The sequence below is a fragment of the Muntiacus reevesi genome, chromosome 15, assembly GCF_963930625.1.
Source record: "Muntiacus reevesi chromosome 15, mMunRee1.1, whole genome shotgun sequence".
In the NCBI taxonomy this organism is placed as follows: domain Eukaryota; kingdom Metazoa; phylum Chordata; class Mammalia; order Artiodactyla; family Cervidae; genus Muntiacus; species Muntiacus reevesi.
In genome coordinates this window covers 54,225,485-54,243,686 of record NC_089263.1, presented here as the reverse complement: position 1 = coordinate 54,243,686, position 18,202 = coordinate 54,225,485, and the positions used below count along the sequence as shown (strand labels likewise).

The window sequence follows — 18,202 nt, the reverse complement described above, 5'->3', positions numbered from 1 at the left end:
CAGCCCTGCACATCCCCCACCAGCTGCAAAGCTGGCATGCGGCCGCAGTCTCTGCTTGCTCAAGGGCCTGAGCAGTGCCCTGGCGCTGTGACAGGGCATGTGACGATGGTCAGGTGCATAGCCTGGCCGGGCACCTTGCCAGCCTCCCGCAGACGGGAGGTGCAGGACGCCTACAAGTTTGGTGCTGAGGTCCAGGGGCAGAAAGAAGGGTATTGTTCTAGTCCGGGGCCTGGGAAGGAGGGGAGAAGGTGTTTGTTGTCTCAGATGGTAAAGTGTTCCGTTTCCTCCCCGCCCTCTCTTCCTCAGAGTTTGGGGTTATCCGTCGGTGGGAATGCTTTTCTTCGTGAACTTTCCATCAGTTCTGTGAACGGCAGTGTCCCCGCCATGGGGACCATGGTTTTCCCTCTGATGGTTGAGCGAGGCGCGTGACACTGCAGACTGTCTGGGAAGATGACCCGGGGGATGGATGGTTGTCGGTGGCATCCGGCTTTGGGATGGGATGAGGGCCTGTGATCTGGAAGCCACTGGTGGACACTTGGCACACCCAAGATGTTCAGGCCCATCCTACCCCGTCAGGCAGTCTTTCCCTAAGCCCCCCACTCTCCTCCCGTCTCCCCATCTAGAAGGGGTTTCCCCTTAGCTCTATCCATGGCATGGGTCACGTACAGTTCAGCCCTGGATTCCTCCAGTGTCTTGCCCTTTCTGAAACCCTTGTTCTGGGGCTTGTTCCCCAACAGGGACAGGTGGGGGTCACGGCTGGCATTCTGTTGCCAGGAAGCTTCCAGAACGCTCCAGTGTTTCTCCCACCTTCTCCCCCTGGGACAGTGAGTGCTATGAGTCTATTCATGCACTGTGACTCTGGTGGGTTCCTTAGGTGTGGCTTTCCCTGTGTCCTCTCTGTCTGGCTCTCTGCCATCTGACGTAGCTAACGTGTGCACATGCAGCAAATTTAAGGAGTCTTTTCCTCCCCCTGCTGCCCAGCCACCAGCCCCCATCTGGGAAGGGGCAGCCTGAAACCTTTTCAGGGAATTCTGTGCTCAGGGGCAAAGGTGGTCATCCCATCCCCACACAAAGCCATTGTTTTGTGTGGTCTGTTTTGGAAATGATTCCATAGCAGTCCTTCCTTCAGGCTGCCTTATTCTTTTTAATAGCTGCATAGTATTCCACCAAATAACCTTAAATCCTTTTCTTAACCCATCCTCTACTGCTGGACACTTAGAACTTTTCCCATCATGTTTTGGAAATGCTGCAGAGAGTAAATACCCTTGAACATACACCTTTGCGTGCCCATGTGGGGAATTATGTGGGAAAAACACCTAGAAATAGAAATGCTGAGTTTATGTCTTCTTAATTTTGGCCCTTGCCCAGCGTCTCTCCACAGAAGTTGTGCCAGCAGCACTCCCACCAGGCAGGTCCTGGCCCCTGTTCCACCCCTTTGGGAGGTGTTTCTAATCAGTGTCATTTGGCACCACGTCACAGAGAATGCAAGCGTGCCGGGACCTAGTACTCACCTCCGCATCCTGTTGTTTTTTCCCCGCCGGGCACTCAGGGTCCTGGGAAGGGCAGTGTGTGAGCCGGGCTCACGCAGCCTGCCTGGGCCTTGAACCTGGTCACCTTTCCCTGTCTAGTGCTCATGCACAGCCAGCCTTTCTCCTCTGTACTCCCTGTGTGGGAAGGGCCCGGCCACCTGGCCTGAGCTCCTGGGTTTAAAGAACGGGTCTGAAGAGCAAAATAGGCCGAGGAGTAAATTGCACCGTCGTTTTCCTTTCAACCCCTCTGCCAGGTCAGGCACAATATTGTGCCAAAGGTCGGGGAGCATCTCGGTTCTTCCTGCCCGGCAAACCTGGCGCACGTGCCCCCAAGGCCAGCGCTTCGCCTGACACGTTGCCCAGGACGCGTCCCTTCCAAGCTTAGCCGCTTAGCCTTGCACACCGCTGGATGGGTCACCGCCAAGCTCAGGGCTGGCTCGTCACTCCCCAGCCCAGAACCTGTTGCTTTAGGATCAAGTCCAAACCCCGTGGCTGGTCCGTCTCCAGCTGTCTCTCCCCGCTGTCTTCACGTAACCTCCCCTTGAGAGCTCTGTCCGCCCAGCCATGTGGGCGGCCTCGCCCCAGGCCTCGGTTTTTGCTGTCTCCTCTGCTTGAAATGTTTTTTCGTGTGTCCCATGCCTGCGACCCTTTGTGGCTCGGCGTCACTGGCTTCCAGAAACCCTCTCTCCTCTCCTCTTCCCCTCTCCCCCGTGGCTGGATTACTCCCCCAGCCACACCCCAACATGGCAACACTGCCCCACTCTGTTATCACCAGTCACCCCATGTCTCTGTCCGCTTGTGAGCCCCCTGGGGGTGCGATGTGGCTGCTCTGTGGCTGAAGACAACACACACACACACAGACACACAGACACACACACACACAGGCTGTCTCACACACACACACACACACGGGCTGTCACTCACACACACACACACACACACACACACACACACACACATGCCGTCACACACACACACAGAGGCTGTCACTCACTCACACACACACACGCTGTCACACACACACACACGGGCTGTCACTCTCCCTGGTCTCACACACATACACACACGCACACAGGCTGTCACTCACACACACACACACGCGCCGTCACACACACACACGGGCTGTCACTCTCCCTGGTCTCATACACACACACACACACACACACACGGGCTGTCACTCACACACACACACACACACACACACACACACACACACACAGGCTGTCACTCACACACACACACACACACACACACACACACACACGCCGTCACACACACACGGGCTGTCACTCTCCTTGGTCTCGTCTCACACACTCACACACACACACACACACACACACACACACAGGCTGTCACTCTCCCTGGTCTCACACACACACACACAGGCTGTCACACACACACACACACACACACACACGCGCCGTCACACACACACACGGGCTGTCACTCTCCCTGGTCTCCTGCTGTCTGGGAGGCCTCAGGCTGGGCGCTCAGACACTTGAGAGCTCTCTGGAATACAAACGAGGTTTCATTAAGACCGAGGCGCCTGCTGGCGGGAGGCCCCGCTCTCCCCGGGAGCCATTCGGGAAGGTAGTGCGGGGTGTCGTCTAGATGCCCGGCTCGTTTGAGGGGGGGTGGAGGGGCGTCTGGTGATGGCAGGGAAAAGTCTCGGGGTTGTGTGGGCTTAGTCGAGCTAGCGGGTGGGCACCTGTCCCCGACCTGGAGCCGTCGTCTGCCTGTCGCTCGTGTGCCGCCCTCCTGGCCTTCTTCCCTCTGCCCCGTCCCACCGCCCCGGCGAGGTCGTCCTGAGCGGTCACCGTGCTGCGCCCGCGCTCCAGGGCAGCAGGCCCGGGGCCCCTGTCTACCGGTCTGGCTCCATTCAGTACCTGAAGAGCTGTCTTCTTTGTTTATCACATCGTGGAACCAACGAATCCTAGAATTTAAGAGTCAGAACAGATATTATAAATGCTATGCTGACTCTTTTGGTTTATGGATAAGAACACTGAGGTCCAAATAGCTTGTGACCTTCGGAAGCACGCGTAAAATTAATGGCGATTCTAGGACCTGAACCCAAATTTCTAGACTCTGCCTGTACCTGACCTTTCACAGTGTCTCAGAGTCCTGGTGCTGAGATCAGGACTATCCCAGTGCTGTGGCTGGCCTGATAGAAGTGGTCTGCCAGTGACTGGAAGGTTCAAACCTTGGCTGACTGTCAGGGACAGTCACGCAGGTTGTGCACTGCATGCGCAGGTCAGTAGACTGCAGATGACGCTCTGCGTGACTGGACTTGGCAGTCCATTGTATATTCTGGATAGGTGAATATATATATTCTGGTATATTCTGGATGCTGCCATAACCTTCTCTTGGCTCCTGGGAGCCCACTCTCAAGGCTTAGCTGCAGGAGTCAGACCCAGCCTTGTTCCAAATCCCACTACCTCTTTAGACCCTCAGCATATGAGTGTTGAGCAGCTTTGCCTGCTAGGGTTTAGCTAGGGCCATGGCTGCCTGGCACATCGTGTGACCTCATGGCACTGGGGCCTAATGTGGATTCTTCAGGAGCATGTTTGATACGTGGTTTTCTGTAAGCTCTAATGAACAGGCAGGTATTCGGAGTGGTGTCAGAAGGCTTTGCCTGGGCAGACCTCGGGTCCTGGCCCCGGTTGATGACAGGTGTCAGTGGTTTGCCCAGAGGATTGGTTGGTGGTTCTCCAGAAAGCTCTGCTCAGCCCGCCTCATGATCTCATCGTCACCTGGAGCTGCCCTCCCAGTGACAGGCCTCACTCTCTGCAGAAGCGCATGTGTGCCTCTGAAGGGGGCGTTGCTGCTGCCGCTGCCGCAGTCTTAGACCTCCCTCCGGGGGCCCATTCCCTCAGCCTGCAGCGCTCACGGCCACCCGCCTGTGCGCCCAGCACGCGTCCTTCCCTCGGTGCCATGTGGCTCCTCCTCACAGAGGCTGCTGTGAACTCCGGCGTCCGGCCGTGTCGTTTGCCTGCTCCTCCAGAAGTGTCTGTCTTCCAGTTTGTCTGGACCCAGGGTTGGGGAGAGATGCAGACTGCCCCAGGTCCCTGGGGGCCCCTGGAAGCAGGGTGAACCAGGGTGCAGTCCCTGGGGTGGTAGGAGGAGCAGGTAAGCCCACAGCCTTTCCTCTTCTTTTATCGTTTCCCTGAGCTGACCCCACGTACAGGTGCCCGGCCTCATGACGGAACTACCAGGCTAAAGGCCTCAGCTTGGCTTGGCAGAACATGAGAAAGGCTTATTACTTTTTTCCTTTTAACATAAATTTTAAAAGAAAGTTTTCATATCTGAGAAAATGTAATTTTTTTTGCAAGTCACAAAGTTAGTTCATGACACCAAGAGTCGAAGACCCTGGGGCCCTCAATTCCCAGTATAGTTTTCTTTCCACTAAACCATCATGACTTGATGCTTAAGGAAAGATTCCACCTCACCGCATGGTTATCTGTGGGCCCACGTTAAGGGTGCCCAGTCTTTTCTGTTTTATGTAAACAAATAAATAAATAATGGAAAATTCTAGAAAAATGAATGAACCTGAGTGACCCGTGCTTGCAGAACTGAGATGCTTCTTTTTGTTTAGCCAGGTTTACCGCGCCTTGTTTCACTGGCTGGAGGGCTCTGGAGCCGAAGGGCGTGGATTGGCTACTTCCTAACTGGGAGAGCCTGGGCAAAGTACTGATGGTCTCTGAGCCTCAGTTTCTCTGTCTGTCCAGTGGGGCTGCTCATAGGACCTACTGCATAGGGTTGTTGTGACGAATAAAAGGTCAGTTCCTGCAAGGTGTAGGACATTGTCCTGTGCTTGCTGAGTGTTTAGGAAAACTTAGCTGCTGTCATGATTACTGTTGTAATTGTCAATAGTAGTAACACATCCTAGCATCCTGCCAGGACCCCCATCGTGATATCAAGACCTCAGGAACCAGAAGCTTCCTGGCTTTCACCCACCACTTGGTGTGGGAGGAGCCCGCTAAACGGCCAGGCTTTGTGGCATCAGCTCAACCATCCGGGCTCGGGTCATGCTCTCAGGAAGAGCCAGAAGGAGTGAGATTATGCTGAGTAAGCCCAAGGTCACCTCCGTTCCCGTAAAAAACCCCCGCAAGTAATTTTTAACAGCTACAAGGAAGTAATTTCAGTTCTTTCTCAGTGTTCGTTTGGTGGCTGTTAACTGAAACGCAGACCTTGACTCTGGGATCCTGGGAGTCTGCCTGGAGAGCGTGTTCTGTGCGTGGCATGTGGAATCTATCTGATGCCGATGCTTATCTGCTTCTGGAACCACGTGATGACCCGGATTCCGAAATCCCCCTGGGGTCAGCACAGAAGGTTGTTGTCACTCCCAAGGGGTCACCGCCACTATCCGTTGATGGCTGCCAGGGCCATGGCAGGGAGGGGGGTGCGGTGCATGGTGGAATTGGGTCCCATTTTCCCTTTTTGACCCACTTTACGTGGGAAGTGGAGTCCTAGACAGGGTGAGCACCAGGCAGGCCACAGTGCAGAGCAGGAACTGCAACCAGAGCCTTGCTGTTTAGTCCAATGCTTGCTTCCCACCTCGCCCGCGCCCCCTTAAAAACTGAAGTATAACGTACATAGGGGAAAGTGCACATGTTGTGTGCAGCTTGATGACTTTTTGCCACAGAGATAGGCCGTGTACCTAGCACCCCATCAAGCAGAAGAGCAGTGCCACTCCCCTGAGCCTGGTCCAGCCCAGCCCTGCCCAGCCCTGCCCGGCTCTGCCCTGCCCTGCCCCTCTCTGTCCTCAGCCTCGGGCAGTGAGCTCCCCTCCTGCTCACGGTGCAGAGCTCCTGTCCTCCCATGTGACATCCTCTTCCTGGGGTGGGGGACAGGCCGCTGGAGGGAAGGAGGCTGGTTACCAAACCAAGAGATGGACTTTTTCCAGCCAACTGAGTGCTATCAAATCCCTTGTTTCAGGAATGGCTTCCAACCTGGCCAGCAGGAATTTTTCTGAAATTCTTCCAAAAACTCCTCTGCCTCTCCCTCCAGGCTGCAGGTTAACATGCAGAATGCTTGCTGGGGAGCGGGCACTTAGCTCACCCAGCCCTGCACGTGCTCCCCTCTTAGCATCCACGTGCTGTTCCCTGTCCAGCCTCCGTGGAGGTTGAGGGCACCCCGAGGACAGGGCCTTCGGCTCCTCCCGCTGTGGGGCTTGCCTAAATGTCTGCTGGATGTGACTGCCCAGGAAACCATCTTTCATACAGCCGGCCACCCGGAGACCCAGTAGGAGACCGCTCGTTCGTGGGAGGTCCGGGCAGCTCCCAGGCTCTCCACGCTCCTCCCCCCCGCTGGCCCCAGGCTTCCGTCTTCTGTTTGCTGTTCTAGACCTTCCCGGCTCAGCTGTGCACAGGTGAGGACTGAGGCTCACGGAAGCCCAGCCTCGAAAGTGGGGAAGGCAGGATTGTACCGAGTCTGGTGGCTTCAGCTCTCTTAACACGTGTAACCTCTTCCCAGCAGTGGCCTTTGCTTGATGGAGAAGGAAGCTGAGGCCCAGGGAAGAGCCGGCATGCCCAGCTTGCTGTGCGGTGGGCCTTCTACCATCCCAGCTCCCCCAGCCCTCAGAGGCATTGATTTCCACCTGTCCCTCACATCTGAATCCCCAGTCCTCCTGTCGGGGTTAGAGGACTCAGCCCAGTGGACAGGCTTCCCCTTCCTGGGTCCGGAGCGTGATGAGGTGAGGCCGTGCCCAGACCCTCCCTCGCTCCAGAGCACCAGGTCCGAGGCAGGTGGCATCCTGGACACAGAAGCTCCTGATGTGGATGATGTCCAGTTTAGTTATTGTTTTTGTTTTTGCCTGTACTTTTTGTGTCATATCTCGGAAACCATTGTCTGATCCAAGGTCTCGAAGATTTACACAAATGTGTTCTTCAAAGAGATTTATAGTTTTAGCTCTTACCTCATGGGATTTCTTAATAATGGTCCTTGTGAACCACTTTTATCCAGTAACCTGCATGTAGCCAGTCCTGGGCAAATAGGAGCTGCTAGTATTTCGAATTATGATCAACTATCTGTTATTGATTATCATCTTCACCCTGTCGCCTCTCATTGTGTTTCCCTTCTGGGTGGCCTCCTCCCGCTCCTTCCTGAAAGTTCACGTTGCTGTTGCTGTTTGAACTCATTTCTGGCACAGCTGGGGGGATGGGGAGTTGAAGATGGAGGATTTCTTTACTTCCCCCACTCCCCCCATTTCCCCCCAAACTTTTTTTTTTTCCTTTTTTTCAAGTTGACTTATTTTTAATTGGAGGATAATTGCTTCACAGTATTGCACTGGTTTCTGCCATACCCCAACGTGAATCAGCCACGTGCACACATGTCCCCTCCCCCTTGAACCTCCCTCCCACCTCCCTCCGCACCCCTAAACATTTTGTTCTGGAAAATTTAAAACTGCTTGAGTGTCCTCCCCCGCCCATCACTGGCTTCACTGGTCAGCAGCTTGCAGGCGTTGTCCTCTCACCTGTGTCTCACCTACTTCCCTCCCCAACCCCGTGCACCTGATCCTTGCGAAGCAAATCCCAGATGTTGTGTTTAACCTGTAAATTGCTTTAGTACACATCTCTAAAATATGAGTCACCACTTTCTCTTTTTTCATTTGAACCAGAGTTGGTTTACAGTGTGTTGGTTTCTGCTCTATAGCACAATGTGGAGCATGTGTGTATGATGTTATGCATATATATTCTTTTTAAATGTTTTTTTCCATTATGGCTTATCACAGGATATTGAAGATAGTTTCCTGTGCCACTGCTGCTAAGTCACTACAGTCGTATCTGATTTTTTGCATCCCCATGGGCTCTAGCCTGCCAGGCTCCTCCGTCCATGGGATTCTCCAGGCAAAAAAACTGGAGTGAGTTGCCATTCCCTTCTCCAGGGGACCGTCCTGATCCAGGAGTCGAACCTGGGTCTCCTGCATCGTAGGCAGATTCCTTATCATCCGAGCCTCCAGGGAAGCCCCAGTTCCCTGTGCCACCACTCTCTAAAGAGACCTGTGGCATTTGGGAGAAGTGGGCCAGAGCCCTGTTACCCCCTGAGGATCCAGGGGGGCAGGTACTGGGTGCCTTGCCTGCTGCCCTGTGAGGAGCAGGCAGCTGGGCTCCGTCACGACCCGAGCTGCCCGTGGAGGGTGGCTGCCTGCAGCCTGGGCTGCCGTGGGCGGGGGAGCGTGTCGTGCCCCGGGTGTCCGCGGGGCCGGCCTGGGGCAGGGCAGCCCAGTTGCTCAGCCCTAAGTGCAGAGCTGGCTTGGCCACTCTATCTGCTGGACGGGGCAGGGCACAGCATCTCACAACCTTCCAGTCAGGTGGGGCCCTGAGAGTCCCTATGCCAGAGTCATGAGCATTCTTTCTGTTTTATATCTGCCAACTCTTTTGTAAATTTTTTATTTATTTTGGTTGCACTGTGTAGCTTGCAGCATCTCAGTTCCCCCACCAGGGACTGAACCTGGACCACGGCGGCGAAAGGACCACGTCCTAATGGTTAGACACCAGGGAACTCCCCCTACCCTTTTCATATCTATCCTCTCCTCATTGTCCACACAGCTTCCTGAGAGAGGTTTTATTCAGAATGTACATTTACCCACAGGAAACGGAACACCAGAGATTTAATTCCAGGTTCTTCTTCACGGACATAGAGTGACAGAGGCGGGATTTGAACTCAGGACTCCCACCTGCATTTTGTCTTCAGAGGAGAGCTAATCCTCATGTTGCATTCATGCTCCTTGCCAGGCTGTAAATGCAGAGGAAACAGGATCTCCTGTGTTCATCTCAGTCCTCTCATTTAGCTCAGATTCTCTGCAGGGAAACCTTGACCCCAGCCTGCCTCCTCCCCAGCCCCCCTCTCAGGTTCACAACCCCTTGGGCCTTGGGGGGCATCTGGCTGGTCTGTGCCCCTTTGTCAGTATTATCTAAACCCTCCTGGCCCTGCTGACCCCAGGCTGTGTATTTTTGCATTTCTTTTGCCTTGGCTTCTCAAAGCCAGGCTCCTCCTAGTTAACTTCCAGAATCCCTTTCTAGGTGTTCAAGACAGGCTTTCTAACAGAAATGTGTTTACCATTTGCCATGGAGATGGTTTGGGCCTTTATTCCTCCAAATGGTGATAAAATGATACTGGGCGCTCACCCTTCCAGCAGTTTGTTTGGTAATTCTAAGAGACTTGTGAAAAATGCATGAGGCCCGCGATACAATAGATAAACTGAAAGGCTTGGAAGAAAATCCGCTTGTGGATAGTGGGGTGATTGGAAAAAACTCCTTCTTTGTCCTGAAAGAGATCGTGTTCAGGAATAATTCTTCTGGTAATCCTGATGCTTTCATCCCAGGTCCAAAGCTTGTTGGCGCCTGCTTGTCAGATCTTTCCCACTTTGGTTTCTTCTAGCATCTTTGGCTTCAGTTCATGTCTTAATGAGCCTGAGTTCTCTCTATAGAGGCCACTGCCCTAAATGAACAAAAGTGGGACCAAACAAGCTTTGTGTTATCTGGCAACTGTGCAGATAGTCTTCTCAGTACTGCAGTGGGGACATTTGAGGGGAGAGGGGGTCATGGTTTACTGGACCATGATGGTTGGGGGAGAAGTGGGCCAGCCTGGCGGAAGCAACGTCTCCAATGCTGCCTTCCCTTTGAAGGAAGGCAGGGAGCGTGTGTGTCCCTGCCGTTAGCCGTAGTGTCCTTACCACGTGGCTGCCCGTTTTGTTCCAGAACAGCCTTATGTGTGGCCTTGAAGCATGCTGCATAAACACCGCTCCTAGGCTTCTCCAGCTTAGACTCGCAAGTCACAGATAAGGAAATCGAGATGAGAGATGCCAAGTGGCTCATCCAGGGTGACAGTGGAAGATGACCGCAACCAGGGGCCAGGGTTTCTCAGTCCCTCGCTCTTCCCTCTGTGCCAGCCTGCTCCCTGCGGGTTCAGGGATGAGGGGGTGGGCAGTGGTGGTGAGGGCATCACGAACTTTTAGTTCATAACTCAGAACATGAATACATCAGCCAGATCGAGTAGGGGAAACCCTCGAAGGCTGTCATTTGTCCATTATTGTTTTCACCCTATACATGATGCGCTGTGGGTGATGTGAAGTTTGTTGAGTGGATAACCTTTTCTTTTTCTTTAATCCTTAGTGTAGAGTTTAATCTGCTTTAACTGAATCATAAAGTTCGTTGTGTGTGCCTGTTAAGTCGCTTCAGTCATCTCTGACTCTTTGTGACCCTAGGGACCGTAGCCATCCAGGCTCCTCTGTCCATGGGATTCTCCAGACTAGAATACTGGAGTGGGTTGCCATGCCCTCCTCTAGGGGATCTTCCCCATCCAGGGATTGAACCAGTGTCTCTTAGGTCTCCTTGCGTTGGCAGGCAGGTTCTTTACCACTAGCGCCACCTGGGAAGCCCTGATCATAAAGTTCATCATAATCTAATTCCAAGTAATCTCTCAAAGTTTACCTATGTTATTCTCTTAGATTCACCCTTAAAACTGTATTTTTTTAAAAAATATTTCAGCATTTCATTTTTATTTATTTTTATAATTAGTTTGTATTGGAGTACATGTAGTTGCTTTACTTGAGTGGATGACCTTTTAACATGAGGACTTTGGCTGATTGCTATCATATATGTCAGCCTTGGCGTCTCATGAGTGACAAGCCCTGGTGTTAGTGTAGGCCTAGTTCTGAGGAACACACTCTGGGGAAGGAACCGTGCTGATAGGGGGAGTTGTCTCTCTGGGGATCCGGCAGCAGAGAGGTATAGGCACACGGGTGAGGCCACGGCCGTAGCAGAGAGAACGGCTCCTTGGCCTGAGGACAGCCCTGGATAGACCTTCCTGAAGGACACCTCTGAGCTCATGCCCACGTCCCCTTGGGTCCAGACTCAGGCTCTGCCTTACCAGCCACTGGCCCATCTGTGGGAGCCGGGCAGCGGGCCAGGCTCTCAGGAGGAGAAGGCATGAAGGCAGCTTCTCTTCTGCACTTGGGTCTGCAGATGCGTGCTGGAGAGGACTTTCTCGGGGCGAGAGCATGTAGGTCCCATGGACCTCACAGGTGTGAGGACAGGAAGACGGCCTCCTCAGATGTGTATACTGGCCACCGCTCGGGACCAGAGACATTTAAGAAAAAAAAAATCAAAGACACCAATAAGCCTATCACCAGATACTCTGGTATGGAACAAGAGGCGGGAGCAGATTTCAGAGAGGGAGATATGAATCTCTGGCTTTTGTGTTGAGAGCTCTTAAAATTGATTCCTAGGAACCAAAACAGGTTCACTGGGAAAAAAATAAAGAATAATCCAAACGGCGTACTCTTTTTGCTGATAAGGTTTGCTAGAAAAGAAGTATTATGGCTTTTCCCCCTGGCCTCTGCTGACCTCACAGAAGGAGCTTGTGGAGTCGGAGGGGAGGGTGAATTAAGCTGGTGTGTTTATTCCCTGGGGCTCCCACAACAAAGTACCAGAGTGGCCTAAAACAACAGAAGGTCATTCTCTCAGTTAAGGAGGCTGGAAGTCTGAAGTCAAGGTGTCTGTGGGGTTGGTTCCTCCTGAAGGTCCTGAGGGGGAGGGTCGTGGCGGCTGTGGCCATCCTTGCCTTGCAGCTGACCTCAATCACGGTCTCCATCTTCACACAGCCCTCTCCCTGTGTGTCTCTGTGTCCCCATTTTCCTCGTCTTGAAGATACCAGTCGACGGATGAGGGTCCATCCGAATCCAATATGACCTCACGTTAACTTGATTCCCTTGTGGCTCAGCTGGTAAAGAAGTCGCCTACAATGCAGGAGACCTGGGTTCGATCCCTGGGTTGGGAAGATCCCCTGGAGAAGGGAAAGGCTGCCACTGCAGTATTCTGGCCTGGAAAATTCCATGGACTGTATAGTCCGTGGGGTCGCAGAGTCAGACACGACTGAGTGACTTTTTCACTTTCACTAACTTGATTCGATCTCTGAAGACATTCTCTCCAAACGTGGTCACTTTTACAGGGACCGGGGGTTAGGACTTGAACAGATTTTGGGGTGGGCGTGCACAGTTCAACCCACAGTAACAACAGCAGCTGGTGAATGGGCTTCCTTACACCCAGCCTCCTCTCTGAGCCCATTTCCTGTCAGGCCAGCATCCCCCACTTTTGTCCTTAGCATCATAGAGTTTCAGGGCCAGAGGGATGGTCTCCTCTACTTTGCCTGCCTGACAGGCCGCTCTCGCCCACTGGCTTAGGGCTCCTCGAGTCATTGAGGAGCGCCATGGCAGGGCCACGATCCCTGTGTTTTTTTTTCCTGAAAACATCTTCCTGTGTCTTTTGTTGAATTCCTGTTAACAGATAATGGTTTCTTGTTCCTCATGTGCCTTAATGTTATTTCCCCAAGAAGACTGTCAAGACTAATAAAGGCTGTAAAGGCTCATCTTATCACAGTTCTGCTCGCCTGTCCATGGCCTGCTGTGAAGCTAGTGGGTTTTAATAGGCACTTGTTGGAGTGGGCACCCGAGGGTCAGGTGGCTGGCCCACGTCACATGTCTCATCAGCTTCTCACAGACCTACAGAATCCTGGCATCCCACTCTCCCCAGCCTTGCCTCAGAAGCCTTATCAGGGCAGGGTCCTGACCACTCTCATTGAATGTAACCCACCCCGGGAGCAGGTCTGGTTTCCGGTGAGGCTCCATCCAGGAGTTGAACAGCTGATCAGAACCCAGTGGTTCTCCTTTTCTCAGCTCTGGTTTCTCAGTTTGGGCTCTACTTTTGAGCTTGTCTCCATCAGGCCTGTCTCCTTCAGATCTTAGGATGACTGCTCGCAGCTGCCCAGCCTCCCAGCTTCCTCTTGTCCTCCAGGAGTGAGAGTGTCCCACCATTCCCTGCAAGAGTGCTGAGCCTGCCTTGGATGAACTGATTGGACGGACTCTGGTCACATGTCCTCTCCTGAGACAGCAGCCCCAGGAGGTGGAAGGCGCTGATTGGGCTAATCAAAGTCATGTGATCCCAGTGGGGCTAAGGATGGAGCCTGTGTCCTGAGACCAGGTGATGCCTCAGCCAGAAGTCAGGGCTGGTGAGAGGACAGAGAACGCAGAGACGGATGCAGGGAGGGCACGTGGAATGAAATCTTGCTTGTCACCCCCTGTTTCAGCAGTCTCCCTTCTCTAACCAGGTGTGTGTTTTCCTTCCAGGAATACATCGATGCCCACCCGGAGACCATTGTCCTGGACCCTCTTCCTGCCATCAGGACCCTGCTTGACCGGTCCAAGTCCTACGAGCTCATCCGGAAGATCGAGGCCTACATGAAAGGTATGGACAGACTTGAGTGGCTTGGCCCTGATGGCAGTCGGCCCCCATCATGAACATAAGGCGGTCCTTGCTTGGGTGGGAGATGGGGTCTGGTCGTTTAAAGCACTTTGACACAGGAAGCAGTTGTTCTTTCTGGGGAGGGCCTTTCCTTCTCCCTCCGTGACCGGCAGAATTAGACAGTGAAAGCCCCAGGGTGCTTTTTGTGAGAGTAGCTCCCGCCACTTCAAGACGGTTTTGTTTTGTTGTCTTAAACCCATGCGTGTGATGAAATATCCAGATAACACAGTGGCTAGAGAGCAGAAGTGTGAACAGCTCAGCGGCAGGCAGGCGAGGGGAGTTATGTAACCGGGCAAAAGAGACAAACAGAGAAATTAGAGGCCTTTAATCAAACGCGTGGAGATATGTCATGTGGTGGCTGGACCTCGCGGGGGTACGTGTTGTTCTCGCAGGCCGGAACCTCCCTCTTAGCTGCGGGAGTGTCTCCTGCCAGCTGCCGGCTTCTGCCCTAGAGGACTCACGCTCCCTGCATCCCCGGGCAGGGCAGCGCCAGAGAAGTCAGACTGCCTTCCCAAGGTGTCTGTTTATACGAGAAGGGCGTTTCAGAAAGATTCATGCTCAGTAAGCTCTTAATTCTCCGCCTGGTCCACACAGTCCCTGCATAGAGTTCTTTAAAAAAAAAAAAATTTTTTTTTTTAAGTGCTTTTCCTGGGCCCTGAGGCTGGGTGAGGATTCATCTCTGAGGCGGGAGAGGCACCCCTGTTCCTGCTATCCGGGTCATGTGTGTGTGTGGCCTCAGGGGACTGCCTTGAACCCCGACCAGGGTGGTGACTTGGCCCCAGGCGTGTGTTGTTCAAGTGATGCTGGGTGCCTTGGCTCACAGGACCAGCATGGGAGATAGGAGCAGCGTTTATTGGGTACGTGCTGAGTGCCCAGCACTGGGCTTAGCCTTCCTCTTAGCTTCTCCCTGCTGGTGCTCATCAGGGTGGGCCAGGTCATCCTCCCTGGGTGGCAGAGGAGGTATTGAGAGGTTCACTGATGTACCAGCATCACACAGCCTGGAAAATGCCCAGCCAGAATCTAGCCAGGTCTCTCCCCCTCAGGCTCCCCGGCTCCTAACACCTAAGCTTGACTTCCGTGCCTGTAATCAGAGGGCCCTGGATCTAGCAAGCCCCTGGCACGGGTGCAGTTGTGGACCCTGGCCAGGGGAATTGATGCCCGTTTGGTTCTCTAAGGAACCTAAGGGACCTGCTCTGCACAAGAGCTGGGTGCTGGACCTGGCCATCCTGGAGGAGGTCTTAAGGCCCTTTGCTGTGAGTGGCTGGCCCTTACCAGGAAGCACAGAGCATGGGCATGAGCTTGGGCAAACTCCGGGAGTTGGTGAGGGACAGGGCGACCTGGCGTTGCTGCAGTCCATGGGGTTGTGAAGAGTCGGACACAGCTGGGCGACTGAACAACAGCAACAAAGAGCATAGACATGACTTCCTGGAAGGCCCCGAAGCAGGCAGGCTTCTTCAACATGCTAGCATCCTTCCATCCTTGTGTCTGGAGTGATCAGTGACCATCTCAACTTCTGGTCTCTTTGCGTTCCTTCCCGGGTCCAACCAGGACTCCTAGAGCAGAAGGAAGATCCGTGGTGATGTTTTGGCCGAATGATGCTTCTAGAATGGAAATCTGCCTCTTCCTAGGAAGAGTGTGCGTTGGATGCCAACTATTTGTGAAGGGACAGGAGATGACCGTAAAAGATGAGAAGGCCCAGTAAATGGGCAGAGTTGCAGGTCAGCAGAGGCAACAAGTCCGTTAGAAGAGTGATGCTTTCTGATGGGATTAGGGAGGGTACCGCCAAGAGGACTTTTGTAGAGCAAAAGGCTCAGACTTTGAGGAGGAGACAGACCAAGTCTGGTTCCAAATCTTGCTGCCTTGTGGTCTTGGCCAAGTCACTTGACCTGACCTTGCCTGTTTTCTGTAAGATGAATAAAAAGTGGTTTATCCACAGGGCCCAGAGTCGGGGTACCTGGGATAATGTCTGAAGTGCTCTTAGCTTGGGCCTTGGCCTGTGGGGTCATCCAGCAACGGGGTCCACTCTTCCTGCTCCTGTTACACTGGAAAGGGCTGAGGTGTCCGGATTGGCTCTGAAGAGTCTGTCTCTGTTTTTATGAGCAGACAAACAGGGCTGGGGGTCAAAGGTGAGCCCGGGTCTAGTGCGTGAGCACGTGAGTTTGGGGGCAAGACTCACGTGCTCACCCCCAAGAGGCTCACCCCCTAAAGGGCACACAGGAAGCAGGACTGACTCTCGGGAGGGCGAGTATTGGGGGAGTGACAGCCTGGGCCTCCCAGACAGGGCAGGGGTCTGAGCAAAGCGGGGAAGGAGCTGAACTGGGTACTTGCGTCAACTTGTGGACCACCGGTCAGGGGTGGGGGGACTTGGAACACCTCGGACGGTTGGGGGACCCCATTCGTGAGCAGCCTTTGAAAGTGTGTGAGCTGGTGAGTGAGACGAGAATTCATTTTAGATAGGCAGTGCAGACATGGCCTAGGGATGGATCTTGATGGCCATCACCCGTATCCTGTTGTGGAGGGTGACCCCCACAGGTGGGAGGGGCGGGTGATTGGCCCCCAGTGGGGACACAGGACAGACCCCACTCAGCTCAAATGCAAGAGAGGTCAGCGCGGGGGTGTCCCGCTAGAGGGCCCAGCGAGAACTTGTTGACCCAAGTCTCCAGACCGGCTTGGTCCTAGGCCAGCAGGAATTGTGTGGGTGGGCCGTGACTGCTGCGCCCGGGGTTTTCCTTATCGTGTACGCCGAGCCGGGCTGGTGTTCTTCCAGGAGGGCAGGCAGAGGCTGGGGCTTCCTGGAGCCTTTTCCTGCCCACCCGGGGCAGTTCACTGCTGGCTCCCACGTCCCATCCTCCGAGGTGAGGCTCCATCTGTGAGTCGCAGAACACCTTCTCTGGGAAGCGCATCCCTGGCCACCCCCACCCCACTCCCGCTATTCCTGGAGGCCCTGCAGTAAAGGGCCGTAATTACCCTCTAAGTTCCTCAATTACAGTCACCCAAGCAACACCGCCTTTGTGTTGGGAGAAGGGGCTTGGCAGAGGCTCCTGGGAGTTGTCGCCACCCCCATGCCAAGGTGGCTGTCCCTGTCCTCAGAGAGCCCAGATGGCTGCACAGAAGCTGGGGCGGTATGGAGGAGGCGCTGCAGGGAGGGACCAAGGCCCCCTGCTCTGCAGTGGGGGTGGCCCGGTGGGCTGTGACACGTGGGGGGGCCCCCGGGGAGAGCAGGCAGAGCCCTTGGACTGAAGCGGGCCATCCATCTTCCTGCAGAGCATCAGCTGTGGGGAGCTCCTAGCCTCACCTGTCTGAGGATCTCAGCGTGGTTGGCACCATCTCAGTTCCGTGCTCCCAGAGTTCATCGTTTCTAATTCAGAGCTGGCCGGGGGAGATTGGTTCCTTCCTGCCTCAGACTTGTCCGTCCCAAACCCACAGATAGTTGCTGCCACAGCAGAGACCTGGGGGAGGGTGGATTAAATGAGAGGGGCTTCATTTCTCTCTCACATAAAAGCCCAAGTTTCCCCAGCTCCTTGTTCTTCTGGTGTGGCCCCTCCTGGTCCAGGGTGGTGCTGAAACTCCACCTGCCACACCCACAATCTAGATGTTAGGATAGAGAGGGCCTAAGAAAGAGGAAGCAAAGGGAAACAGCCCAGGCTATCTTTTACGGAAAAGTTCTGGAAGCTACAGGGATTCTCTGTTCAGTGGCCAGAACTGAGTTACCTACTGAGGTGCAAGGGAATTGGGGACTGTGGTCTTTATTCTGGGCAACCGTGTGCCCAGCTAACATAGAGCATGAGGTCGGTAGGCTTACAGAGGGACCCACCCCAGGGTTCTTGGGCCACAGGTTTCCCACATGGATGATGCCTTCTGGGCGGGGCTGCACCCACACCCTTTACCAGAGGCACAGATGGCCCTGAACTTGGATCCAGTTCAAGCCGAGGACAGGAGCTTCCTGGAGGTTGAACATTGCCTGCTGCAGGCCTGAGGGGAGGTGGGGAGGCCGCGTCACCAGCCAAGATTGCTAGACACGCATCTGTAGGCCTCGTCTCACGGGCACCTGCTTTGCTGCCCAGGGCTGGGGTTTTGAGACGGAAGTCCAGAGCCCAAGGCCTGACCCTGCTGCCCCAGGCCATGCAATCCCAGGCGAGGCTCTAGCCGGCTCCTAAACTGGCTGGAGTGATGGCTGAGAAAGCTGGGCTGTGGCCGGATGATGTGTGTATGTCCTTGGCCCCGGGGGCAGCAGGTGGTGAAGGGTCTCAGACCACTGAGTGGAAGGCACAGAGGCCCTTCCGAGACGGCTGTGGGCGCGAGGCAGCTCCCCCGGCAGCTCCCGCACACGCTTACTCTGGGGGGTGACAGATGGCCATCGGATGCTGGGCCTCC

At 54.3% G+C, this 18,202-nt stretch overlaps 1 protein-coding gene across 1 annotated transcript in view; it reads left to right on the top strand.

Annotated features, from left to right (window-relative positions):
* Positions 1–18,202, top strand: part of ITPK1 (inositol-tetrakisphosphate 1-kinase) — a 155,389-nt gene that overhangs the window by 99,328 nt on the left and 37,859 nt on the right. Inside the window, exon 4 of the mRNA XM_065906510.1 lies at positions 13,654–13,771. Coding sequence (XP_065762582.1) covers positions 13,654–13,771 — 118 coding nt within the window. The remainder of the gene's footprint in view (positions 1–13,653; positions 13,772–18,202) is intronic.